General features: G+C 51.3%; 1 protein-coding gene across 2 annotated transcripts; it reads right to left on the reverse strand.

The window, feature by feature from the left end:
* Positions 1 to 393: 393 nt before the first annotated feature.
* On the reverse strand, positions 394 to 27448 carry KCTD10 (potassium channel tetramerization domain containing 10). 2 transcript variants are annotated; one of them, XM_047088128.1, is made up of 7 exons: positions 27398 to 27448; positions 21071 to 21284; positions 11733 to 11902; positions 8899 to 8985; positions 8538 to 8590; positions 7117 to 7312; positions 394 to 3261 (listed from the first exon to the last, which is right to left on the reverse strand). In XM_047088128.1, exons 1-7 carry the CDS (start codon positions 27398 to 27400, stop codon positions 3037 to 3039), a joined length of 948 nt encoding a protein of 315 aa, XP_046944084.1. In that variant the 5' UTR covers positions 27401 to 27448; the 3' UTR covers positions 394 to 3036. The 2 variants fall into 2 exon arrangements, with proteins under 2 accessions (XP_046944084.1, XP_046944083.1); XM_047088127.1 differs by having other exon boundaries at positions 8899 to 8988.
* Between the last annotated feature and the right edge of the window lie 304 nt (positions 27449 to 27752).

A 27752-nucleotide genomic window follows, 5' to 3' on the forward strand; every position in this document is an offset into this window, starting at 1 on the left:
CCCAACCTCAAGTCGCCTACGGGGATGGTGTTCCGTGTCCCTACCTGGACCTTCCCTAGATGGGTATGTGAACATGTCATTATACAGTGGGCGACAGATGCTCTGCCTTTGTCAAGGCCGCAGTGGTCCCGAGGAACACAGGAGCATGTATGATCTGAGAGGAAAATTTCATAAAGCTGCAGAATTTGAATTTTGCTTTAACTCAGTGGAACTCACCACACCCGATGCCTTAACGTTTCTGACGCAGCTCCCCAGCTGGAGGCCGAAGTGCCTGTCCCCCTTCCCTCCCTAGTATTAAAATCAAAGGGGTAGCAACCCCAGCTGATTCACTTTCTCCCCAAGACTTCCTCGCAGTGTTTAAATTCAAACACTACAGAACGAACGCAGGAAACATTTCAACAGAAGCATTACGTAACTTTTATTTTACACGTCCACAAATGCTTGTACAACATACAGTGACTACTTCTAACGTTTATAGCATTTCTTCTCATAGCACAGAGAGAAAGGTTAGTGACACACAGGCGCGCTACGGTGACGCTGGGTGGAGCCCTAAGGGAGGGCGGAGGAGCGGTGCTGACACTTGGGTCCCGAGCAGCTGCTGTGAGGTGCAAGCCAGCACACATAAGCCGAGGGGGGGGGGGGGTACCTGCCCCTCAGCCAGGCTGCTTACCTGCTACCCTGGGGGTGGGGGAGGGGGACAGAAGAGGCTACTCCAGGATTGTCTTGGGCACAGGCCCCCGGTCCCCACCAACAAGGACCTCTGGACAAGGGACCCAAAGCTGTTCTACTTTAACTGTAAGCTCTTACACTGTAATAAAACACTTTACCAAATCTTAGGCCAGTGTTTTTACTTAGATGGTTCTTCAGTATAAATACTGACCTTGGTTTGCCCTTCGTGCTCGCATAAAAATCAGTTCCTTGTAGAATACGTTTGCCGACAGAGCTTGGACCAGCCAACGCTTCTTGTCAGCTCCTGGCTCCGCAGCTAACGGCCTCCCTCACCATGGAATGTTTCGGGAACCTGTTCCGTTCCCGAGAAAGCAAAGACTCCAAATGAACAAGTGCAAAGTGTAGGAAAAGTGTAAAGACTGCCAGAAACATGAGCTCAGACGGTGTAGAAGCCCAAACAAATCCGACTGTTCCACAGACGTACTCTTCACAGAAAGATTTAAAGACACAATTCATAGGATGGCTTTTCCATTCCTACAGAAAACATTAGAACTGACACTCGCTTTAACGTTCTAAAAAAGTTCAACCCAAATGCCAGGGTTGGTGTTTAAAACTTAAACGGTATATAAAATATTTACGAAACCGTGTTTAAGCCCCCTTTCCTGTGCACTTCATAAAATCCAAATGGCTTAGTAGGAAAGTCTCCCACACAACAGTTTAAAAAGCATCGACCCCGTACATGATTTTTAGGTTCAATCAAGATTGTTTTAGTTTTATTGGAGGCTTTGCTGCTGGATACAAAATAAAGGCCTATGTCTCAAGAAAGGCAGTATGTGCAAAGCCTAAGCTGTAAAAACCATTTCAAAATATAAACTCGTTTTTTTTTTTTTTTTTTTTTTTTGGAATACATGGTGTCAAAGGCTGCCCACGTTAACACCTTTGGTATAAAACAGTAACATTTCCCTTGAAAAACAGACAAATTCCATCCATTCCGTCACACACGTTCACATCTCCCTTAACTACTCTACCTAATCTAGTCGCAGCCACATCAGCCACAACGCACTTCTGTCCCTTCGTGGGCGCAGAGGAGACTGGGAGGTAGGTCACCGAGAACGTCCGTCTTGCACAAGCAACCGTGCAGACAGCCGGGCTCCAGCGCGGGCCCCCTGCGCCCCACAAGCACACGTCCCCGTCCACAGTCGCACACGTCCCTTAAACATGAACACGCACACTTAACTGGACCACAAAGGATGTGCACAGCCTCAAACTCTTGCTCCCTGTGGCCACTCCATACTGTAAAAATCAGAGGCAAAGACAAAAAGGGGATCTCCAGGTGATGGGTGCCCTGAGACTGTTGGTGGGGGTGGTCTTCCTGCCTGGATGCCAGGCTCGGGGAGGGGAAAGAGTCCGGGCCACGTCCACTTTCTAAGCAAAAGGCAGGGCTTCTACCCGAGACAGCCCAGCTTAACAGAGAAGAAGGGCAAAGGAGGAGGAATGGATCCCAGGAAGCAGCGGTGTGAGCTCCACCTGTAACCAGGCCAGATGGCCTTCCCAGAACGGGGTTGCTCAACAAGGAGGCCAGGTAGAAGGGGCAGGAATCAGGGAGAGGGCCAGGACCCCAGCACTCCCTGCCGGGGACGGCTCTGCCCTCGGCCAGGCATGCGGGGTCCCAATGAGCACGGACCACACGTCAGCCCAGGGGGCAACAGGCCTGCTCCTGACCCAGAGTTACGCCAGGACAAGTTAGAGGCACGAAGCTCATAGGTCCTATCTTCCACGCCACAAACTGCAATCATTTACCAATAAGCCATAGGCGCAAAAATCCTGCCGCCGCGGGTGCTTCCAGCAAAACCCCGGAGGGCCGCCCAGTCTATAGCACACAGGAACCTGCAGCCAGTGTGCTGGGCTGGAGGACGACGACACAGGATGCTCACAAGAACGTCTGGTGGCCACCAACTAACTGGCAGGATCCCCCTCGGAGCTGTCCAACTGAACCCCGAGGGAATGCCGCCCCGAAGCTCAAATAGGTAGTCCACACCCACAAAAATAAATACTGCAGACAACATCTCTCGCGTCCGCTTCACACCCATTCATACTTTTCTCCGAGAACCAAGAAAGCCTGGCTCCAAGGATTCCCCATTTCCCACGGAAGGGGGAGACCTTGGACTCCACTTAAGAACAAGGGTGCATTCACCTGGGGAAAGACAGTCACCTGGTCGAAAAATATCAAAATCATCATCTGGCTTATTACAAAAGTATCTCCAGACTCCGGGGGAAGTGGAAGGCTCCCGGAGCCTGCAGGAATCGGAGTGAAGAGCAGGGGAGGAGGGAGGAGGGAGGAGGGAGGCGGCTCGCTCGCTCGCTCGCTCACTGGTGGAGGTGCGCCCGGTCGTCGGGGCGCTTGATGTGGATCCGCCGCACGCGCTCGATGCGCTCCCGCTCCCGCTCCTCGTCCTCATCCAGGTGGTGGGAACGTCCAGCCGCCCCGCCCGTGGCCTCCAGGAGCGCATTGTCGGGTCCTCGGCCGTCCTGGGCCTCGTACAACAAAATATTGAGGGTCTCCTCATAAATCCGGGCCTCTGGGAACTCCACCTGCACCCCCACAAAACACAAGGCAGGTAGGTTAGCATCACACACACACCCCACCACCTCCGCTGCCTCCTGGGGTTGCCAGCAGGGCCGCTGGCCCCCTCAGGCCCCTAGGATGCCGTTTAAGGCTGTCCTTACTATTTTCAAAGTAGTTTTGATTTTCAACAGGCAATACTTACACACGGTGCTCGACACACAGGACACAAAAGGGACACGGTGCAGATAAAGGTACGTCTGCACACACACACACACTCACACGCTTTAGAACACACAAAGGGTGACTCACCACACACACTTCACCTTTTGCTTTCCCCTAACACAGGCGATCCTTCCCCATCAGGGGGCTGTAAGACTGTAATGACGCAATTAACCGATTAGGTCGTTTCCAGCATGTTTCTACTAACAACAGACCTGTTCCCGTGGAGCTGTTCCACACCTCGGAGCAGCCTTTAGGGCAGCAGTACTCTTTGTGAGCAGGGACCAGCTGGAAAGGACATGACCCCTCCTGCGTGGCGAAGCTCTGTGACTGCCTGGTACCCTTCGGGGCTACGGCGCCATGAACCAGAGTGGGGCTGCACAAGTGGGTCCCGGGCACTTGACTCACAGAGACTTGGCTTTCAAGGGCAGGATTCGGAGGTTCTGAGAGAAATGGGGAGAGTGCATTCTACTCTATTTCCCACGGAGGCCACACAACCAGGAGAGAGAGCACGCAGTGGCTGAGGGCTGTGACACAGAAATAGTGGCGGCCGGATTGGGGGGAGGGACCAGTTCGGAGTAGCCTCTAACCAGTAGTGAGGTTATGCCTTCTCCCCCACCAGTACTATCCAGAGGGAGGTCAATGCAGCCTGTGACCCTGAAACTGGCATCAGTTCAGAGAGCTCCAGAGGGGCCACCCGATACCCAGAGACTGAAGGAAAGTTCTCGGTTCTCCTTTTTTTCCCCATTCTCTTGCACCCCAACCCTCCCTGCCCAAATCCTGTGGCAGCAATGGCTGGAGACTGTGGGAGTCAAAACTCTGAAGGGGAACCTTCCTTTCTAATGAGAACTGTGGTCTCATCAGGATGGAGTGAATCTGGGCTACTATTTTCCTCTAGCTTCTTTATGCCGTTAGGCTGCAGGTAAGGATACAGTCACAGGCGGTGTGTGGGAGAGCAGGGAACTGAAGCCCCAGTCTCCGGTCAGAGGGCTGAAAAAGGGGAGCCCCAGGGAAACAGCACCAGAAGATTGTGAAAGAAGGGCGCTCAGGAGAGCAGCTGCTTGGGGTTGTGCAGGAACTCCTGGGCCTGAGCCTGGCTGCCGATCCGTCCCTCAACAGCACGCACAGAACGAAGCAATGGGCCAGACCGGTGCCACAGGCACAGACTGGCCCTCAGTGCAGCACGGATCTGAGGGCTTTGAAAACTGGATTGTCATTGGAACGGCAACCCACAGCTGGCTGGCACTTGTGACCTGAACCCAAGTGGGTCAACTGCCTACTAAAACAATTAAAAACAAAACAAAACAAAACAAAACAAAACAACGTTCCCTTTACGATTTAACAAGATCTAAAAGCCCTCTAACATTCGGGATATCCAGGATACAATTCGAAAGTTTGTGTCATCAATGAAGAACCAGAAAAATCTCAACTCCTGAGGGAAAACAGAATCAACAGATGCCAAGTCCAGGAGGCCACAAGATGCTGGAATTACCTGATGAAGACGTGCAAGCAGCTATTATAAAAACATCTCCACAAGGAAGGGTGAACTCTGTTAAGGCGAATGCAAACACAGGAGGTCTCAGCAAAGAGACATAAGATAGAAGACCCAAACGAAAATTGTTACTGAAAAATACAACACCCAAGACACACACACACACACACACTTACTGGAAGGGCTCAGTAACAGAAAGGGGAGGACAGAGAAAAGAGTCCGTGAAATTGAAGACAGAGCAATAGAAGTGTCCATCTGGACAACAGAACAAAGGAGACCAATAAAGGGCACAGCTCTGTGCTTTATTAACACCAAGTCCCTAGTGAGTCGGAATCAAGAACCAAATGGACAGCATACGTATTAACTATCTGCTTAAACTTTAATTTCAGCAAGCCAAACCCTTTCCGGCTTAACCACAAAAGACAGTTAAATGATTAAAGGAATTAGTAAAGCACTTGGCATGCTGTACCAAGAGGGATCGCAATTCTACAAAAACCCCCAAAAGGAACATCTGTACAGTTACTTGGAACAACAAAATACGAGTGTCAGCCCCAAAGCATAGTCCCGAAGGCGTGGGCCAGAAGAAGGAACCTGCGCCTGTAGGGGCAGCCGTGCCCCCACATGACCCCCTGCGAAGCCAGGCGTGTGCTTCTCCTGGAGAAAGGAAAGAGCCCTGGGGACACGACAGCAGAGCAAAGGGAGCTGTGGCTAGGGGCCCGGGCCCATCACCCTGAGCCCCACCTCTACCCTATTTCAAAAACACAAGCACAAGCTCACTCCAGAACCTGTTGGCTAATCTATAAATAGTTGGGATCAGATCATGAGGCCTCTGAATCCCTTGTTCCCTGTTAAACTCTAAAAACGTAAAGTCAGTATTTTAAAGCTTAATCAGATTAATATGATGATCGTCCTGTTATTATCCAAGGACAAAGGCAACCCGTGTATATAACAAAACCAAACTGACAAGGCGGGGAAGCCAATGACAGATGGAATTCACAGCCCTAAAAAAAAGTTCACAGGAGAAAAGAGGCATGTGTCTTGCTGATGTGGTAAAGAGAAGCGAGCGAATCTGGTCTCCCTGCCCTCTTTGAAAAAAAAGGAACCTTAGGGGTTTTCCCTCCTTGGCTATCTTTAACTAGTATGTATCTTTCAGGATATATTCCAAATACCAATGACAAAATGGTTTAAAAGTTAAAAAAATGTTTACAACTCTGGTTTCTACTGTGTGGTCTCACAGAGCTGCCCAGGCTAGCTCTAGAATCACACACAACTGTGCGCTCCTGGGGCCTTAGTGAGGACTGTACCCCAAGTGGGTGATGCACAGTCTTGTGCATGAAAACCTGCCTGGCAGACCCTGCAGGTCCCTGGTGATCGGGGTTCCCTTAGCAAGGATCCGAGGGAAGTGACAGAGTGTACTGGGGGATTTCTGTTTTGAAAAGAGGAAGAAAACCGAGTTGCAGAGCCCAAGAAGAGTAAGCATAAGACCTCCAGGGAGCGAAGTTCAACGAACAGAGCACCGCACCTCCAACAGCGCCTTGCGGCATTACTGGTTTGGAGCGGATGATACGGAAGTAGATCCACAGAGTCCAGATCAGTCAGGAAGTTGTGTGCTCAGAAGGAAGCCAACAAGCACGGGAGCTAAGGAATGCCACGCAGGCCCTGCGAGGGTGGAGGGCCACTCCAGGTCAGTGGGTCAGAGGGCAGACAGACGGCAGAAGTCATAGGTTGTGACTAGAAAGCCAAGGTCAAGCTCTTGAAGGGAGCACTGTTCCTCTGATGACTGAGATGGGATGGGGCCACGCTGGTGGGAGATGGTGGTGCTGTGGAACAACACAGGCCCTGTCCCGTCACCAACAGGAGACGATGCAGGTGGCGAGGGCACAGCGGCGTGAGGATACATCTGAATTGACCTTTACAGCCAAGGGACTTAGGTGCAGTATGACTGTCCCTATTTGCTCACCGTCAGAAAGGAGAGGCCATTCTGTTTCTGCAAGACCTACAAGCGACTCTCCGGGGCCCAAAAGATAATGAATGTTTTCACAATGAGCAGTCGTGCATCAAGGAAAGCATTTTCAAAGCTTTTCCCTCTTTAGGTTTATTTTGCTCAAGGGGAAAGGGAAGTGGTACGTATTCTGACCAGTCACCCAGAGCCGTTCCCCGAAGGGCTTACCTTGGTCTGTTTCTTCTCCGTGGCATAGACAATGGAAGTACAGCAAACCTCAGCGATCTTGCGGCCCTGCCCGTAAAAGGACCAGCAGCAGATTTCATCCCCGATGACGTCCTTTATGAACAGGACCCTTCCATTAAAGCGCAGAGAGAGCTTATCAAAGAGCTCAATGTTTTTCAACATATTGTCATCAGAATTGCTGCAAAAGAGCATTTGATTAGGTGACCGCAGACTGGTACTAACTGCAGTTGTTTCCACATCCCTTTTCAACCTCCCAAGGAGCCCAGGAGAAGGGCCCCGCAGGCCCCACTGCTCCACCAAGGAATGGGAGGGCCAGAGAAAACAGGTAACTGCCCAAGGCCAAGAATGCCAGAGCCAGGCCTCCAAAGAGACGGCTCTAGCCCCTAAGCCTGCGCTCTCAATCAGCCTGCCAGGACAGCCGCTTAGCTGGGCTCTGCCGGAGATGAAACGTGAAAAACTTGGCGCCTGTGGGTGCACAGGCACCAGGTGGGGAATGTGGAGGGAGCCCCACGAGTGGCAGGACAGAGCTGTCCAAAGGAGACTCTTCATCTTGGGTCAATTTCTGGGTATTGAGTAACCTCATTATACCCCCTCAACTGAGAACACATGGTCCCAAGAGCCAGAAGGCATTCTAGAAACCTGTATGTATTGCTGGTGGAAATGTGAAATGGTGCAGCTGCTTTGGAAAAACAGTTTGGCAGGTCCCCAAATGACTAGAGCTAGGGTTACCAAAGGGCCCAGCAATTCGGCTCCTAGGTACACCCAAGGGAGACGAAGACCTCTGACCACACAGAACACGTGTGTTACGAATGTGGTACGAATGCTCACGGCAGCGTTCGCGATGGCCCCCCCGAAGCGGAAACGACCCTGATCACCCATCAACTGATGAATGGATCAACAAGATGCAGGAGATATCCAAATGATGGGATATTATTCAGCCACAAAAAGGAAGGAGGTATTGACACACGCCACGAGGATGAACCTTGAAAACGTGCTAAGGGAGAGGAGCCAGTCACAAAAGGTAATGTGTTGTATGATCCCGTTTACATGAAGTGTCCAGAGTGAGCAAAGCCACACAAGCGGAGGCCAGCGGCTGCCAAGGGTCGGGGGTGGCGGGGAGTGAAGAGTGACTGACAATGGGCTTCTTTCTGAGGTGACGAAAATGTTCACCATGTGGGTACGTGGTGATAGCTAAACAAGTCTGTAAATACACTAAAAATCACTGAATTATATACTTCAAAAGGCCACGGTGTATGTGAATTCAGTCTCCCGTCGTCTGTTACCCTGGGCACCCTCCCAGTACAGACAGCCACCCTCGCTGGAAGGTAAAAGAGGAGCCGGGCCTGGCCCGTGTGAGAAGCTTTCCTGGCGAGGGTGGGTGGCCTTTATCGCTGACACCTTACCTGGTATACGAGTATTTGTTGTTACTTCTGTTGTAGAGCAGCTTCACGGCTGGCTGCAGGTTGTTTTAAAAAAGAAAGAAGAGAGTCACTTGGAGCGGAGGTACAGAGGACCGTGGGCTTCCCGCGGGGCTGGGCCCTGCCACCAGGCCCAGAAGGCAGCTGAGCACAGCTTGCAGGCTGGCGGGGGGCGGCGGGGGTGGGTGCGTGGGGAGGGAGACTGCAGGAGCCCATTCTAGGGGAACAGGTTCCCATTCTTCACCCCTTCTCAGGCCTTGCTCAGGGACTTCTATAGGTTTCAATTTCAAAACTTACTCATGATTTCGGTAGCCAAAGACACGCCACAAGGGTGCTTCCAACGTACCTTATTTGACGTTGCTATAAGTTTCTGCTCTTCCTTGGACGAAGTGATGACAGGAACTTTGCAGAAAGGCTCATAAGTATCTTTGTTCTGCTGGAACAAAACACGCTTTCAGCCTGGGAGGCCTGCCCAGCAGTGGATTGTTTAAGCTGGCCTGCTGGGTAAAGACAGGTGCTGGCGAGGGAAGGTGGGCCACCAGTGCCGGGAAGAGAGGAGGATTCTTACCACCAGTGAATCAGGGGGAAGGGGAGGGGGACGGCCAAGGGTCGAGTTCTCTAGGAAGTCTCTGCTCTTTGGTCAGGGCACTCAGTAAACCCTAACAACGAGGACATGTTTCCGCCACCCAGGGAGCCACTTGAAAATAAACTCTAAACACAGCGGATGGAATATGATTGTGTAGAAACACCTAAAACCCCACTGCAACAACCGTGGAAGAACTTAGAAAGTATAAGCCTACGGAGAAGGATGGGAGAGGGGAGGTCAGCCGTCAAAAATCTGAGCCTGGGAAGCAAATGAGGAATAACCGAGGAGAAAGAATCCTAGAGGTTCTCAAAGAACACCCGTGAAGGCTGGTGGGCAAAGGGCCAGAGCAGAGGATTGCTAACCAGTCAGCAGAAACACCGGTGAGACGCCCCAAGTACATCCCCTTCCCCTGGGAGAAGAAAGGTCTATCTTCGTGGAGTGGTTTGTATGGGTGAGGACAGGGCTGAGCCACTCTTCTAAAAACAAGGGGATTGAGCGAGCGGTCGACACACTAAACGGTGAGCCCCAGCTCCCAGCTCCTTCCCCTACTCAGATGGCAGAAGGCCGCCAGTCAGGCTTCTAGCCACCAGGTAGGAGAGTGGAGGATTCCTCCACGGGGAGCTGATCCATCCAGGAAAAGGCTTACAGACTCGGACACTGGGGATTCCCACGGAAAAAGCCTTTTCATCCACCGACGAAGCCCACTGGACGAGGCCCACCCATGCACTGCACACACAGCTTTTCAGAACTCTACTCTTGAATTTTAACAGACCCAAGATCATCAGATTATATGTGGAAAGCCTCTCAACCGTGAGACTGAAACCAAAACAAAGAGAAAAAGTAAGGGAAGGAGCCCAATGATGAATGCAGCAGAAAGAAAACTACAAATAGTATTATCAGATGAAGGAGAGCACATACGGAATCCTATGAAATAAGATCAGCGTTCTAGAGAAGAAAGAGCACTCAGAGAACATGAAAAGGCTCTGGGAAATTAGAAATATGATAGTAGAAATGAAAAGTTCAACAGAAGGGTTGAAAAGATAAAACTGAAGAAAACCTCTGAGAAAGTGGGACAGAAAGATAAAAGCGACAGAAACTGGGAGGAGGTCAGTCCTAGAGGTTTAACTTCAGACTAACAGAAACCACAGAAAGGGAACCTGGAGGGCGTGTCTCTAAGACAAAGATGAAACCGATTCGCTGGTGTGTCTAAACACGCCAATAGGAGACCGACCTTTCTGACCATTTAGGGATCAACTAGAGATATGTACTTAGAAAACCAAGCAGACAAAACAATGAGGCAGTCACTAACTCTGGCAAACCGAAAAGTTGCACAATAAAAATGTTCACTGTATACTCTGTGGCTCAACTGTTAACAATATTTAGACATCACAACGTAAACTAAATACTGATTTAACCAAAGCTGTGATAAACACTATATTGGAAAACTGGAGAAGGAATATGGGTACCTAAGTTTGGTAGTGGTTGGTGGTACCGCATGAGCAAAAATTTAATTTTTGTCTCGCAACAGCAGATGACATTGAAAACTGAGATGTCAATAGATAGCGTAAGAAAGTAAATAGAACTGTTGAAAGAATTAACAGAGGAGAAAGATACGATGTACACACATTACTTTAACGAACCTAAAAACGAGGGGTGCCTGGGTGGCTCAGTCGGTTAAGCATCCGACTCCTGACTTCGGCTCAGGTCATGACGTCACGGTTTGTGAGGTTGAGCCCCGAGTCAGGCTCTGCACTGACAGCTCGGAGCCCGCTTGGGATTCTCTCTCCCTCTCTCGGCCCCTTCCTCTCTCACGCACATATGCACGTGTGCTCTCTCGCAAAATAAACCAACATTAAACCGGCATAAAAATGAAATAAAAATACGAAAGTGAAGGCTACAGCATTCAGTCAGATTTACGGTGAGTTCACAGACTCGCAGGTCGAGGGGGTACGTGGAAACAACAGATCGCCAAGGAGCCAGGCCGTATGGGAACGGCTCCAGCGGAGGGCCAGAAGACATGTGGCCCGAGGGAGGCACAAACAAGAGCCTCGTGCATACAAATCCAATTCCTGTGGCATTATGAAGGAACTCTTCTGATCCTCGACCATGTTGGAATTTTGCCTGAAATAAATGGCCGCCGGCTATGTCTAGAAGCATTTTGGTTTTACAGGGATTTTGCTATCACCAGAGTTGACCCCAATGATCCTAACCCAGGTGCAGCTGAGGAGTGAGGGGTGTCTGAGTCTGCAGAGATTATATGAGGCTCCCAACAGTGACTGGTGGGGTGAGAATAAGTCCCGAGATGGGTCCAAAAAACTGATCAAGTTTTACAGCCCAAAGCTCAGTACTGACGGGTTTCAATGTACACGAGATGACCCAGCACCATGGCGACTGAGCACAGTTAGGTGGCCTGAGCATCACAGGGAAGCCTCTAAGGGGTCCCTGACCCAAGGAGAGAGGAGCTCCAGGGATACTTGTGAACCCACACGTCTCAGTGAGGGAGGAACTGCCCCCATTTTGTAGAGGAGGAAAATGAAAAAGGCAGGTGGGCCCAGCACCTCCCCACCCTTATGGGGAGAAAGGGGGATACCTACTTGTAAGGCTGCCTGGCATTCTTCCACCAGGCCCTGGACCAGGTAGTACTTGGCTTCTGCCAGCAGCTCCTCGATCTCCCGGCGGCTCTCGGGCAAGGGGACCGCCCCGTCACGAAGGTAGTTGAGTATCGTACCAAAGTGTTTCCCACACCGGTCGATGAGGATCCAGCCTGCGGCGGCATGAGGATGAAGGGAGGGCCTAGTTATACGGACACTCGTCTCTTGGAAGGTGCTGAGGAGAACTGGGTGTCTCTTGGCTCCCTCGGCCTCCCAGGGAAGAGCAGGACCGCAGAGGGGGCTGTAGCCCCACCTGCCCAGCGGTCAGCGAAGGGCTGACCGAGCCCTGCCTGGGAAGCACTGCAATGGTCTCCAGGCCCTGCTGGCTGGAGACCACCCCAACCACGGACTCACCTGCTCCTGGGCTCTTTTGGATGCCAGGACCCCTGGGGCCTAAAAGTGGGTTTCTAAAGTACCCTCAAAAACCCCTTAGACAGTGCCTTGGACATCCCAAGAGTGCACAACACCTGGATAAAATGGGTCCAAATGACCACACCCCAATGACTGGGGAAAAGCGTGAGGTAAAAATACCTACTCCCTCTTTCTACAATGCTTTCAAGTTGTCAAATAAGGAAGCAAAAGACGGCAACGTCTGACTCCCCAGAGGGATCCCCAACGCCCCCCCGGCACCACCATGGGACATTCCACCCTCGACTCCCCAAACAGGCCCTTACTGGCTAGTGACAGCGACTGCAGAGGAGACGGTGAACCCGACAGACCCTGCCCCAGGCAGCCGAGTGTAACATGGGGAGACGGAACTCGCTTTCATTAACTATGGCAAAACGTGCCGACTGCTGACCAGAACCAGGCACGGTGAGACACCCTTGGGGGTTGGGGCCAGCCGGGCAAGCCTTTCTTTGGCTTCTCGATGGCCTCTCGAGTCCGGGCACCGGCCTGCTATACCTTCACTAGGAACCCCCAGGCTTCCACAACTCATCTTCAGAAACACCAATACCCTGGAGCAGGGTGGGGTGGGGTGGAAACTGCAGCAGGAAACAAGACCAGAACCTGGGAGTGGAGCGACTGAAAGGAGAGGCTGGGATGAAGCAAAGATGTGGTACGACTCGTACGGCTCGACAGAAGCCAGGGCATCTAGAAAGAAGCCAGTAGAGGAGTGCCCCCTCCCCCAGGCCAGCAGGGCAGCCCCAGCAAGGGGTCTCCCTCGGTCTCCTGTCCCACATTACAGGTGCGAGGACGCCAATGCACGGGGCAGGTGGGTTCAGGCGGGAACCAGCAGTTTTATGCCCCCCTCCTCCGGGTCTGTCGCTCAGTCTGGGAGAGGCGCACACACTTTCACTCCTAACACCATGGCATCCCGGCCCAAGTCCCCCTCTGGCCCCCAGACAAAAGCCCAGAGCAGCAAAGACACCTCTTTCATATCCAGAGTCACAGGTCTGTCCACCACCCCTTCCCTAACCTGGCCGTGCCAAGTGCGCTCTCAGGGTTTCAGGGCGCCACTTGGTGGTATTCGCCACAGTCGCTAGGCGAGTTTGGGAAGAAGGCCATTTCCATATTCCCGTACTACAAACTCCTCAGTCCGACCCTTCGGTCAAAGGTCCAGTCTTGCCCTCCAGACGCTTGCACTTGACACTTCCACACAGCTGCGGTTTCCGGAGTGCAGCGGGAAGAGCCCTTCCCAGGGTGGCAAACACAGTGCAAGCGTGTGGCCCGGAGTCAAACCCTGGCCTCGAGGAAGGAAGAGGCGTTCGCAGGCATGGTAAATCACAGCACCCTGACAGTGACCGCTGGACATCATCCCACCGCTTCCTCCTACATTTGAGACAATAAAGCACGGATGTGGTATCTGCCATGCAGCTCGGCCGCCTCCGGGGGCCTGGAGCAAGCAGCACGAGTGAGTGTAGGTGGGCCGGGCCGGAGGCTGACCAGAGAGCACGTGCCCTGCCCCTGGGGACAGAGCACGGGGAGGCTCTTCCTCACTCCGGCAGAGATGGCCAGGCAGGAACGTGGGCCCAGGGCCGTAGGAGCCTCTGATATTCCAAGAGAAGCCAGAATGCAGGTTTCTCTGGGAAACCTCCTGATTTGTAAATAATAGTGAAGCAAAAGGTCACTAATCCACGCTAGGGCAAATAAGACCTATCTGCAGGCCATCGGCTTACGACCTGCTACCCTGGATCAAGTGCTTTCCCTCCAGGGAGCAGAGAAGGTGTGGAAAGATCATTTTATCTTCCCAACAGATCTTTCAGAGGGAGGCTCAGTCCCCTGCATTGTCCATAGATGACAACAGAGACTCGGAGGGGTTCAGGGACATTCCCAAGTTGGGGATGCAGGACTTGATCACAAAAAACAAGTAAGAAATTCACAGGAAAGCTCCTTTTCACCAATTGAGAAGACGCGCAGGATCTCAGTCTTCAGGGAAACGGCAACCAGTTTAACTTGGCGATTCTGGGAAGAAAACGTCCACGTTCCGCCTTTGACGCATGGACAACTTAGCCTGCTCAGCAAGAGCAGGGGCCCCTGAAATCAATTATCCAAGTGACAGTCCGGAGTTTCCATAAACGAAGAGACAGACCGTGACATTGGGCGCCAGCTCAAGAATGCTGTCAGGAAATGCTTGTGGTGAAGGAATCATACTTTGGACAAATAAGGGCAAAGGAGCGAGGCGCGCTCGCCATGAGGTTTCAATTAGCATTTTGATTTTAAAATATTTTAGTTGCTTTCAAAGCCAGAATCCACCCCCTTTGAAACAGCTCAAATGCCTGGCATGTAGAAAAGCCAATGGAAGTCAAGCAGCTCCTGGCTTGTGGGGCGTCTTTGCTGACGCCCCGGAGCACACAGGCTGTCGCGGAAGGCTGTACCAGTCAGGGCGGCCTGGGGTCGGGGGGCCCTTCGGCAAGGCTGAAGAGCAGAACAGGCAGGCGCAGACCGGAAGGCTCTGGAATGGTCTGGGAGATGCCGCACGACCCGAAGGCTAACAGCAAGGGCCTGTGTCGGAAACCCAGTTCTGCCGCCTACCTGCTGGATGACAAAGGTGTTTCACCGAACCTCTCTGTCCTCCAGGTCCTCTCCTAAAACTGGCACCCCACAGGGCTGGTGTAAAGGCACAATGAGAGAATGTACTGGAGACACATAGCACAATGCTGGGTCTATTGGCAGCACTCAAATGAGGTCTCTGACAATGAGCCCTTTACGCGTCTCTTCATCACTGCTGGAGGACAGAGCAGTAGCAATGTCCGGAGGGGGCACAGTCCAGCCCGTGGGAGTCTGCGTGGCTTTCAGGGTGAGCAGGGGAAGGCTTCTCTCAGGGACAGGGGACTGGGTGACAAGGTCTGCCTCCTTGTGCTGGCCACCAGCACACCGAGTGCTTCTTGCTCCTTTCCCTGCCCCCCACCTCTGGGGCTTCACCAACCTCTTCTCAGCATCCTAAGGTATTTATACTATTTCGGGGGTTCCCAAACTTGCCTGTTCATAAATCACCTGAGGCACTCATTACATATTCAGATTCCAGGAAGCTGTCCCATTCCTGAACCAGAATCTCTGGGGCAGGGTTTCTCAGTCTCAGTACTAGCGACATTTTGGAGCGGATAATCCTATGTTACAGAGGGACTGTCCTGTGCATCACTGGGTATTTAGCAGCATCGCTGGCCGCTACCCACCAGATGCCAGCAGCTCCCACCCTCAAATTGTGACAATCAGAAAGGTCTCTGGACATTGCCAGATGTCACTTGGAGGTCAAAATCATCCCTGGTTGAGCACCAATGAGGTAGATCGAAGACCTAAATGTAAAAAAACAATGTAAAAATGCTATCACAAGTCAGACTGGAGAAGATATTTACAACATAAAATCACAAAGGAATGAGATCCAGAATACAGACTTTCACAAAGCAGTAAGAAAAAAAAGGCAAACAGAAAAATGTGTAAATAAGATGCAATCAGGCAGCTAAACGATGAAACACAAATGACCAATACACATAAGAAGATGCTCAACGGACTAGAAATTAGGAAACGTTAAATAAAATGACACAGCACCAGCTCATAACCGTCAGATCGGCAATAATTAGGAGGTCCGACCGTGCCCGGTGTTGGCAAAAATTCAGACCACTGTGGGGAGTGTAAATCGGCACAACAGCTAATACCTAATCAAGCCAAGGATGCTCTCCCGGATTCCCCTTCTGCGAATAAGCTCCAGGAGAGAGCTCCCAGGGGCGGGTAAGATCTTAAATGCTGTAGCCCTGGGTCTAGAGCCTTTTTATTTACCACAATAAGAATATGACTTTCTCTGTGTGCCATGATGTGGCAAAGGCTGGGAAGCGCTGCCCTGGAGAAGCTCACACATGCCAGAGAGTGTTTGAGAAGGGCAATATTCCTGACAGTGAACACTGGCAGCAGTCTGAACAGCTATGGCCAGAATTCGGGTCCATAAACTACAGTATATTTCCCAAATGGAACACAACTACCAATATTTGAACTAGAGCTACGTATCGTTCATGGCTAGATTTCACAAGCATAATGCTAAGAAGGCAAAGAGGCTACAAACGACGTAACACCACTTATATAATGTTGGAAAACACACCAACTCTGCCTTGTTTGGGGACAGAAACTGCAGAGCAAGAGGCATTCACTACACATTCACATCGGTGGCTTTCACCACCAGACGCACAGTAGATTCCCCTGCGGAGCCCCTCCAAGCCCTAACGCCCCAACCACACAGCTGCCCAAGTACATCTGGCTCTCTGGGTGGGTGGGGACCCAGGCAGCAGGATTTAGCTCCCAGGTGACTCACTACGCGGCCAAGGTTGAAATTCACCTACTGACCCCAAAGTCAGGCCAGTGGTTACCTCTGGAAGGGAGAGAGGCAAACAAAAAGGTACAGAGGCCACATCGGCCCAGGCAATGTTTTCTTTCCTGTCTGAGTGGGGGTGATGTGGAGAACAAAGGCAAAAGAAACGTAGAAAAACTTAAATCTCCTTACAACTTGCAGCCCATTGACACGTACTGGAGACAGGGTGACCTTCCCTCAGGAGCTCAGCTGCCTAGGGGCAAATGGCAACCTTAGGTTGACCTCAGCCCAACCTCCTGGATCCTGTGTAAGTCTTTGTTAACATGTAAAAACCCATTTGGGGGGCGCCTGGGTGGCTCAGTCAGTCAAGCATCTGACTCTTGGTTTCGGCTCAGGTCACGATCTCATGGGTTCGTGGGTTGGAGCCCCGCGTGGGGCTCTGTGCTGACAGTGCACAGGCTGCTTGGGATCCTCTCTCTCTGACCCTCCCCCACCTGTGTGCGAGGGCACACTCTCTCTCTCTCTTTCAAAATAAATAAATACACTTAAAAAAAATCCATTTGGAAACTTCCTTTATCTCTGCCCCCCAAATATATGTTAATAATCAGTCTCCAAGCATATGGCCCACTGATGCACATACATCTGAAGGGTCTCATAACTAAGGTTTTGCTAGATAGTAGTCAATGACCTTATTTTAACACCAGCTAGCCCCTCAAGGTCCTGGAAGCCTTCCTTCCAAATTCCTTAGAGACCTACCCTATCCCCAACCCACTCCCAACTTAGAAGTATATCATCGGTCACTCCTCACAATCCCAGCGCAGCTCCCTGTGCTTTAATAAAACTTCCTTTTTCGCGCCAAAGACGTCTCAATAATTCTTTTTTGACCGTTCGCTCCCAGACCCTAATACTTCTCATCAGGGGCATGAGGGAGTTTGTTTTATTAATCACAATTTACAAGCTCTCACCGTATTTCAGAACTCTAATTTAAGGCAGGAAGCATGGAGATCGCAGGGAAACCACGAGGTACTACGGTCTTCCCACGTGTTACACCTGACTTCCCCACTGGTTTTCAAGGAAACGTGTGCTGATAATAAGATTAATGACTCCGTTCTTTAATCTGGTTCACACACTCCCTCATTCCAAGAATATTAGCAAGAGACCAGAAACCACGGGGGAAGGCGGTGGGGGGGGGGGAAGCACAGTACCAAGCAACAGGGACCAAATAGGCAACTAACTACAGGCGAGTTCTAAGGCAGAACTCTTACTAAGGCAAGGTCCCAAATAAATCCATGTTGACAAGGAATCAGGTAAAAATCCCGGCACTGTAAGAACTGTGCTTTTCTGGGGAGGAGTGTGGGAGAGGCCTGCTCATTGCCAGAGTCTTGGCCGTCTTAGAAAAGCCACCCTTTGGGCGTAAGGTGCAGAACACTCATCCCCAAGGCCGAGGCAGGCCACTTCTCCCCAAGGCACCGCTAAGACCTGCTTCTCCACAGCCCCTTACAGGGCTCCTCCCCGCACCTGGACACCCCACCCAGGCGGGATGAAGCGAGAGTGAACAGCGCCCATTTAGAGAGTCTTCCAACTGTCAGGCACTCCACCAAGAAATTTCTAATGTTAATGTCCTCTCTCACTCCCGTTGCAATCCTGAAAAGCACTGCCATTCACAACTGAGGAAACAGGCTCAGAGAAAGTCACCCGCCCAACGTCCCATTGCCAGTAAATGACAAACGAGCCTAAATTAGCCCAGTGCCCGATACACACAGAAACGGCTCCATCAACGTTAGCTGTGACTGCTACCGGACTCAAACCTGATCTGTCTCACTCCAACACCCAAATCCACTCACTCCAAGCCTCCCCGTTTAGGAACTGAGCAGTACAAAATTCCAACAGGCAGAAGCGGGAGAGAGTCCACCACCCATCCTGGGCCCCAGGTCCTCTCCAAGAGCAACCAGTTTCTCAAGCACCCTTCAGAGATTTCTAGCAGCTCAATACATTGCTGCTCTGTGCCTTTGGAGTCCCTGTTCCTCAGCCAGCAGGACACAATGCTGGATCCGCTGCTCTCACCGAGCTGCACTTGATGTTTTGGCCCGTTTGTGGCAAATCTCACTGAAGCCCAGGGTGAAGCTGGGAGATGCAGGACATTTATCCCAGTTTGTAGACCCAATGGTGTATCTGAGGGCAACACTGAGGCCCCCGGTCAGGCTGTGCCGTGTACTCACCAGGGGCCAACGGACTCGCCTTGCCCGGCACAGCGCGGGCTGGAAGACCAGACGCAAAGTTGGCAGGTGACCTATAAAGGTTGCTGTGCTCAGGTGCCCTGGCCAGGGGGCTGGGCCCGCAGCAAACCAAGGACAGCCCAGGGTAAGAGCCAGCATGCCCTGAACTCAGTAGCCTTTTTTTTTTTTTTTTTTAAGTCCCATAGCTTTTTAAAAATTTTTTTTTTCAACGTTTATTTATTTTTGGGACAGAGAGAGACAGAGCATGAACAGGGGAGGGGCAGAGAGAGAGGGAGACACAGAATCAGAAACAGGCTCCAGGCTCTGAGCCATCAGCCCAGAGCCTGACGCGGGGCTCGAACTCACGGACCGCGAGATCGTGACCTGGCTGAAGTCGGACGCTCAACCGACTGCGCCACCCAGGCGCCCCTGTCCCATAGCTTTTAAAATGCAGTGCTATGAGCTTTTCGTGATAGGCAGGGGGCTGGAGAGCCAGTGGAGCTCTGTGAAAACGGCCAAGATCAGAGTATCAAAGACAGCCCTGCTTCCCTGAACATGCTGGATTTTCCAGGAAGCACTGGGGACAGGACGTCCTCTAGCAGCTGTTTGGAAGTGGGACCCCCCCGGTGCTGTCCCTGCATCTCTCCCAGCTGGGCGATCGAAGAGCTGGAGGACCGGCTCTTCCACGGCGTGGCATTAGGCCAGCAAGGCGAGGGCTTTCAAAGGAGATGAGGCTCCAACTTCACTTCCAAAGCGACTCAGCTGCTTTTCCTGAGCCCCCCCCCCCCCCAGACTGGGTAGGGCGGAAGAAAAACTACAACAATCCTGGGTTCTCAGATAAGGTCTGTTTCCTTCAGCGGCTGGGGCGCTATTGTCTCAGTCTCCACAAATACTCCTGGGGCAGTGCTGGGTGCGGCACAGCAAAGGGGATCCTCCCACTCATAAAAAGATCCAAGCTTTCTGGGTGAGACACAGAAGAAAGCTCTGAGGTTCCAACCTCATTCACCTGATGCCTGGCCAGAAACCCAAACTCACAGGAAACTCAGCGAAACAGAACCTCCAGCCCTGCAGCTGGGCCTTCTCCAGGACACAGGGGGAATCACCCTCCCTAGCGACCAGCTCAAGCTTCCTCCCTCCTAGGATCAGAGGATGCACTCTGGGCGCCAGGCTTAGAGTCCCCAATCCCACCTACTTGTAGCAAAACCAGCCCACCTTCCCAGGAACCAACGCCCCCACAAGGCAGGGGCATGGGCACAGCAGCCAACCTCAGAAACAGGTAAGGGAGGGTCCAGCCAGGTCCTAAGCAATCTCAAGCCACAAAAGTGAGCCTCATGTGATCCGCCCCGTGAACCCAGCCAAGGGAAGAATGTCCCCCCTTGCCAAGTGCCCTTGGATTGTTCCAGGTGGGTAGGAAACAGTTACGGTGAGGTCGCTTTAAAGAATTCTTTGCCTTGGGGAGCCTGGGTGGCTCAGTCGCATCCGACTTCGGCTCAGGTCATGATCTCACGGTTTGTGGGTTCGAGCCCCACATCGGGCTCTGTGCTGACAGCTCAGAGCCTGGAGCCTGCTTTGGATTCTGTGTCTCCCTCTCTCTCTCTGCCCCTCCCCTGCCCATGCTCTGTCTCTCTCTCTCTCTCTCTAAAATAAACAAACATTAAAAAAAAATTAAGAAAAAAAAAGAATTCTTTCCCTTTTACCAACGTGACTTTCCATGAGAAAAAGGTAAAAAGAAGAAGAAACACGCACGGAATATATATCTATTGAATACCATGCACCAACAGCCCCATGAGGTGGGTATCACTAATGGGGAAACGAGAACAGGTTAAACCACGCGTTAGGATCACGAGATCCTAAATCCAGGTCTGTCTTTGTCAGGCCCCCATCCCAGGAAGACAAGGGTCCACAGAACACATTCATGCCTCTCCCACACTGGAGTTTCACTCTGAAGTCACAGAATCATCGCTTGAGAACTGGCAGGGGACCGACTAGGGCTGCTAGTCCAGCCACAGAGCTGTGGCCTGGAGGAGGGAAGTGACTTTCTCAAAGTCACACAGGCAATCAACAACGAAGTCAAGACTGTGAGTCCCCACCCAGGTGACCCCAGCCCACCTTCACATCTCGACTTACATGTCACTTCCTTGGGGAAACCCTCCTTCACCACACCCCCCGCCCCACCCGGACTACATCTGCTCTCCCGGTTACACGCTCCCAAGGCCCCCTGCACACTGAGAGAACGCCGAGCACAACTGCCATTTAACTTTGGCCTTCTGAACTCGAATGACCCCTCAACCACAAGCACGTCCCCAGCATCTGGGGGGCAGGCTTACCTTCGCTGTCAGTGAGTACTTCCATGCGCCCGCTGAACATGGCTTTCAGCATGGTGTCCTGCTTGGTCAGTGTCTGCATGGTGGTGTAGTAGAGGGCTCCGCCCACGTTCAGCTTTACGTACTTGGAGCTGGGGCTCGTGCCCTTGAAGGAAGTGGTGCGGGTAGCAGCCGCTGGCACCGCTGAGCTCACCACACTTTCTCCTGACATCTCTTCCTGCCAGTGGAGAAGACAAACGGTCACCAGGGTCACAGCACCCGGCCCGGTTTACCTCTTTCAGCCTGTGGGCTGAAACTGGCCTCCAGGTGTGTTTTGCTTGGCCCAATTATAGACTGCATTTAAAACTTCAAGATTGCTCTGAAAGTTGACGACACAGGCGAGTTCACAGAAAAACCCGGATTCCTGGCTTGTCTTAAAATTAGAGGCCGAACAGGTCAGCAGAGCAACAACTGGTGGGAGGTGGGGTACTGGTTGCCCCAAACCCCACCCAGAGAGCTCGTATACTGACCTCACCTGCTGACCCGTGAGCAGGAGTTTACCACTAACTGTTGAGGTGGGCGGACTTCCTTTCCGCCTGTTCCTCATATAAGCGAACACCCGGGGCACATCCGACAGCAGCTTGAAGCACTGCCCGGGTCTCTCTCGGTCTCCTTATTGCCATGCGCCACTGGATGGCAGAAAGTGCTATCTTTCAGCTGAACTGCAAGTGAAATTAGCCTTTATGAATTCAGTGGGGTCCCAACTACCACTCCTGACACCTTCTGCTGGGGGGAGAGGGGGAAGTGTTTCTGGGGATGAAACAGGTATTTAAAAACCCTTGGAAATAGGGGCGCCTGGGTGGCGCAGTCGGTTAAGCGTCCGACTTCAGCCAGGTCACGATCTCGCGGTCCGTGAGTTCGAGCCCCGCGTCGGGCTCTGGGCTGACGGCTCAGAGCCTGGAGCCTGTTTCCGATTCTGTGTCTCCCTCTCTCTCTGCCCCTCCCCCGTTCATGCTGTCTCTCTCTGTCCCAAAAATAAATAAACGTTGAAAAAAAAAATTAAAAAAAAAAAAACCCTTGGAAATAAAGTTATTGCAAAATAGAGACTTCCTGTACCAGCACCTCCCAAAACAGCCAGATCTGATGACAGTCTCCTTAATGGCACTGCCAGTTCTTGTGTCCATCTCAAAGCAACGGCTGCACTGATTTAAGCAGGCCTAGGAAGGAGACTGGGACCTGGCACCCGTGTACTCAAAGAAAACATCTCTTCGACAGGTAAAGGCCTATGGCAGGAGGTGTCCAAGAGTGGGCTGAATCTTCTTTGATCGATCTGGGGCACAGCAAAGGGGAGGCAGCCTGACGGGCAGAACCTGGCCTGGCACTCCTATCTGGGCCGTGAGGTTCGCACTGAACGTGAACAATTCATAGAACGTCACCATCTGATGAGGCCACTCGGTGGCTGATGGATCGAGGCACAAACAAGACTACCCCATAATTATGCGTGAACGCAGACAAAAACAAGAAGGTTGCCCCAAACACAAAAATGACCAAACATCCCCATATCCTGACTGAGGCAACTCACCGCTGCTTCTTTACCAGTTAGAGCTTCAGCCCCACTCCATTCTTCCCACCTTCAAAACAGGAATTACTGAGACCCAGTCACAGAATTAACCCTCCCTCCTGACAGCATTCAATATCAAGCAAAGCCCTACTTCCCTGAATCCTCCCCCAAATCACCCAAGGCAAGCCCCAATCCTCTTTCCGAGATGCTCTGTGGTTCTCCCTCATAGCAATAAGGAGAGAAAGCCAATTTTGACTACTGGCATATAGTCAAAACTCCTGGGGGTTTTGACAGCACAAAACTTTAAAAAACTATACCCTGATCCTGAAAAAGGATTTCTTAAAATTCTTTATGCCTTTCTATCTTTTCTGGATCTCCCACAATTAACATGGATTACAGGTATGATGGGTAAAATACAAATGTTATTTTTCAACAGGAGAAGGGGCTAATGAGGGGCAACCCACTGTCCATCAATCGGTAATAGCACAGGCAATGACCAACCCTCTCGACCCCCACCCCCCCAGAAGAGTGGCCTGGAAATCACCCACTGGAGGACTCATGTCAGGGCCCTGCAGAATGACAGGAAGAACGGGCTTCTGGAGAGAAAAGTGTTTTCTCCAGAAGCATTCCTGCATCATCAGGTGAATATATCATAAGGAGGCACGTTTTCAGAACCTCAAGCTTAACTCACCTGGGGTCTCTGTGGGACCCCTCCCCTCCAGCTTTCCTTTGAAATCAGTCCCCAGAAACCTGACACTAATGGTTATCACCAACCATTCTTCCCAGAAAAACTCTTGTCCATGGGATGATAGAAGTAGCTGATGAGAATAAAGAGTTTCTAAAAACTTTAAAGACCTAGGGCGGGGAGTGGGGGGAATGAAGGCTTATAGTTGTGGGGTTTGGGGGCAAGGCTGGGGGGCAGTTAGGGAAAATTGCCCAAAATTGAAATACTTTTTAAAGTACCTTTTTAGATGTAATTTACACAAAAATAAGTGTTTTGGGAAATGATCTGGCATTCTGTAAGGCACCTACTGTGAAACAGACAAAAAAAGTCTAAGTATACTGCAGACTGCAGTGTACTTTTACTTCCGATACCTTTTCAAAGATAATTTTCACACCATAAAGCATATTTGAAGTGCACAGTTTGATGCGTTTGGGCCAGTATATGCGTCTGTATAGCCACTACTCGGATCCAGACAGACAACATTTTCATGGTTCCAGAAAGCCCCTCCATGCCTTTCCCACTCCTCCCTCCCAGAAGATACCAGTTTTCATCTCTACCACCACATACAACCATTTAAAATCTAAACAATGCTGGAAGACAACTATCGTTATTTCCACCTTGTAGATTTGGATACCACATCCCAGAGAAGATCAGTCACTTCCCAAAATGCGTTGGTACTGGCGGTGGGTCAGTGACAGAGCAAGTAAAGGACATGGGCAAGTCCTGTCTGGCCTTGAGCCCATGATTTTATCAACATTCATGCTTGAAATATATACAGCTACAACATGTAAATTGAGGACCCCCCCCCCACTTCTTTACGAATTAAAAAAGAAAGCTTTGAAAATAGATGGGAGGCAATGTGTGGCTAAGGGCTTGGGTTTGGACATCACGCCTGAATTTGAGCACCCAGCCCTGCCACTGATCAGTTGTGGGCGAGTCACTGGAGTCTAGTTCCATCTATGAAACAGGGACAACGGTAGTGTCTCCCTCCAGGATTGCTGTGAGGGATGCCAGAGAGCACTCAGCACGGTCTCTGGCTCAGAGCAAACACTCAAACGTCAAAGACTCACACTATGATTATTTCAAAATGCTCTCAAAGTCTCAAATGATCTTCTCTGAAGACAATGCCCATTTTTAAGGACACCCACCTGAATCACTAAGAGATAAAGGCAGAAACCATCCTGATCTAGCCTTGAGACTCCAGAATAGACAGGAAAAAAAGCTCCAAACCTTCCTGGAGCCCACCCTTCCAAAGGTCAGTCACCTCAGTACTAGGAAAGGCCCTTGGCTAAATGGTTCTGTGTTCTCGTCCCTGAGCCCACACTGCACCGAGCTAAGGACACAAAGCAGCAGACAAAAAGCCTCTCACAGCAAACCTCTCTACCGAAGACTCCCCAGCCATTGCTCCTGGGATCCTGCTTTTTCCCTTGTTTCAAAGATTTGATTCCATCATTAATGAGGTTGGGGAGGGTGGGGCAGGAGACAGCAAAACTGGTTGTGAGAAACAAAGATGGAATTCATACTTGAGGTACTGGTTACCAATTGTATTCCATCAGAAAAGTTGAACCCAATTAGGGAAGTCAAGGCTTCTCTCTTTCCCACCTCCTCTAAGTCTCCTGTAGCGGATTCTGAACAGTGGCTCTCCACTCAAAAAAAAAAAAAACAAAAAAAACAAAACAACCCAGCAGGGTCCTATCCGTGTAAATTCTGATGTAACTGATCTGGGGCGTGGCCTGGGCAACAGAATTTTTTTTTTTTAACTCCCCTAATGTGCAGCTAAGACTACAACCCACTGCTTGAAATAGTTCTGTATGCCTTAACTAGTCTGTATTAACCTCATCACCTTGGAGAAGCTCCCCAACCTCCTGTTCTATTGGCCCAGTGAATTCTGACCACATGTAAAAATAAACCAAAGCATCATAAGCAAAAGCCGGCCCCAATCTCACAGCTTCGGAGCCAAAGACAGGAAGTAACTGTATATGTGCTTAGAAAATAAAAATCAGCCCAAGGGGGAAAAGTGTTGGCTTGAAAAGAGGCCCCCCCAGACAAGTACAATAGGAAAAAAGGCACCAACTCCCTGACCCTTGGATGTTTTCCCCGCAGTTCTCTGTGGAACTGTGTCCCCTGTGTGTGTATGCTGGGGGAAACAGGCACGTGGAAAGTTTGATCAAAAGTCTGAGGAACCTAGGCTACAGGCTCTGTTCCACCACTTCCGGTGTGAGGTTGAGACAAGCCTTTTGACTCTCAGTTTCCTAAGTTGTAAAATGAAGTGAAGGGCATAATCTTCATAATAACCTTCAGGTAATGTTAAAGTACTTGGCACCTGGTCCTTGGCATTGTTTCCCTTCTGTCCCTTCAAGCTTCCTTAAGAGGTCCCAGCCCCTGGCTGTACTACAGTCACCTGGGTGCACCGTGCCTGGGCTTCACCCCAGGCCAATTAATCAGAGTAGAGGAAGGGCAGCTCAGCAGTATTTAAGAAGCTCTTCAGGTAATTCTAACGTGCAGCCCGAGCTAAGAGCCACAGGGCTAAGGGGTTCCTTTAACCAGCTTGATCTCAAGTCACTGTCTTGAAGCTAATTATAAAATTTCCCCCAAACTAAAGGCATTGCTACAACTCAAGAAAGTCTGCTGTTCCATTTCCACCAAACTAAATTAAGGCGGCCCGATAACGGTAGCATTATTTTGCATCCAAAACTTGCTTATAGGGCAGCTGCTATTTCCAAGCGTTGTGCCAAATTACATTCTCCTCCTTTGTGTGTCACGCAAACTATTGGCCGATTTCTCTCAAGGATCTAGTGAGGAAGAGATGATTGCCAACCCCAGTTCTGGGGGGAGAAGATTAATAATCAGAACTATACGTGTCCTCTGACTCAGGCCCCTTTCGTTACATAGTCCAAATCAAGAAATCACTAATCTCCGGTAGGGCTTGTTAAAACAGATTGGTGGGCCCAACCCCCCACACTGATTCAGTAGTCAGTGGTAGGGCTTGAAATTTTGGCCATTCCTAGCAAGTTCCCAGGTGATGCTGCTGCTGCTGCTGGTCTAGAGACCAGTTTGAGAACCACTGGTTTAATTAATGCCTTTCCCCCTTCAGGCAGTCCTTATTTTGCATAAAATGGAGTAAAGTTAGATACAGAATGGCTAAGTCTTCTTCAGCAGGGTCCTTGAAACTTATCTTCTCTAAAGACTGCATTTTCCAGTTAAAGACCTAGCAAAGAAGTAAAAGCTAGCTGGACTTTAGTCATTCCCAGCCAAGGCCAAAGAGCTATTTGAGGAACAGACCCTTGAAAGATCACATGCAAACAGAAACTTTCGCACAGCTGGGTGACTGACATCCATTCCCGGCTCCTTAGGTGTGGCCACTTCGGGTCCCAACGGAAGTGACTAGATAGGTACCAAGGCGCCAGTTAAAGGCGCTGGACTCCGTGGCGAAGACACCCTGACCTCAGGCCCCTGGCATTCCTTCAGGCGCTGGATGCACATCTGCCCTCCCCTCCAGCTCCCTCGACTTCTTTCACCCGCTTCACCAACCCTTGTGTTCAGAAGCACCTGGAAGCCCCTTCGCCCCTTCCCCGACACCCAGGTGCTCCAGCCACAATTTCCAAAAACCCCAAACGCTCCGCCCCCAAGGAAGCCCACGTCGCTCTCTCATAACCTAACCATTCTCTTTCGCAACACCCTCCCGTCCTCGTTTTCCACTCCAACGTCCATCTTCGACGACCCCTCTTTGTTCTCTTCACGATAACCAATCCCACTTCCAATGAGCACTCAGGACTCAGACAACCGAACTCACCCACACACATATCTACTCTCCCAAGTCCAAATGCTCGTTCCCGATCCCCAACAGCCAGGGACCCTCCCACCCCCAAACACACACATACAATTATCCACCAGAGCCCTTCCCCCACCCCCGGCCTCGCCCCCCTCCAATCCCCCAACCGCCTCTCCCCTTTCGCGACTGCCCACAACGCAACCGCCCCCCTCGGCCCCTTCCCCCTCTACTCAGCCTCGGCCGAGCTCTCTCGGCCGCCCAGAGCCCGCAGGTAGTGGGCACCGCCCTCCCTACCATGAAAAGTCGGAGGACGCCGGAGTCTCCAAACCCGGACTGAAAGAGGCAGGAAACACCCAGCTCGCGCAAGCCGGGGGCAGAGGCGGGGCGGGGGCGGGAACTTCCGCTGCCGCAGCCCGCTTCCGCCCCGCAGAGGGCAACTTCTCAAAGGGTCCGTCGTAAGCCTAGACATTGTTCGCGTTCCTTCCAACCTCCCCCTCTGGGATGGGTTGCGTCTCCCCTCGGCTGGGTCAGGAAATTATCCCGCCCTTGAACGGTCTGCTTTTTTTCAGCTTCCAGAAAGGAGGGCAAGATGCAGGGAGGTTGTTCTTCCCGGGTAAAGAAGCTCTGCGGAACTGTCGTTTCCTGGAGC

Source organism: Lynx rufus, unplaced genomic scaffold (genome assembly GCF_022079265.1).
Source record: "Lynx rufus isolate CCGP_SWC_20201006 ecotype Redwood Valley unplaced genomic scaffold, mLynRuf1.p SCAF_24, whole genome shotgun sequence".
Taxonomy (NCBI): Eukaryota; Metazoa; Chordata; class Mammalia; order Carnivora; family Felidae; genus Lynx; species Lynx rufus.

Bases quoted from the DNA above. Each gene is read 5' to 3' on its own strand.
- KCTD10 (XM_047088127.1), bottom strand. The intron at 11,903-21,070 runs GTAAGCCTGCCC...ATGCCGCCGCAG, and splicing joins AGTACTCACTGACAGCGAAG to GCTGGATCCTCATCGACCGG. The intron at 8,591-8,898 runs GTACGTTGGAAG...AACAACCTGCAG, and splicing joins TTATAGCAACGTCAAATAAG to CCAGCCGTGAAGCTGCTCTA.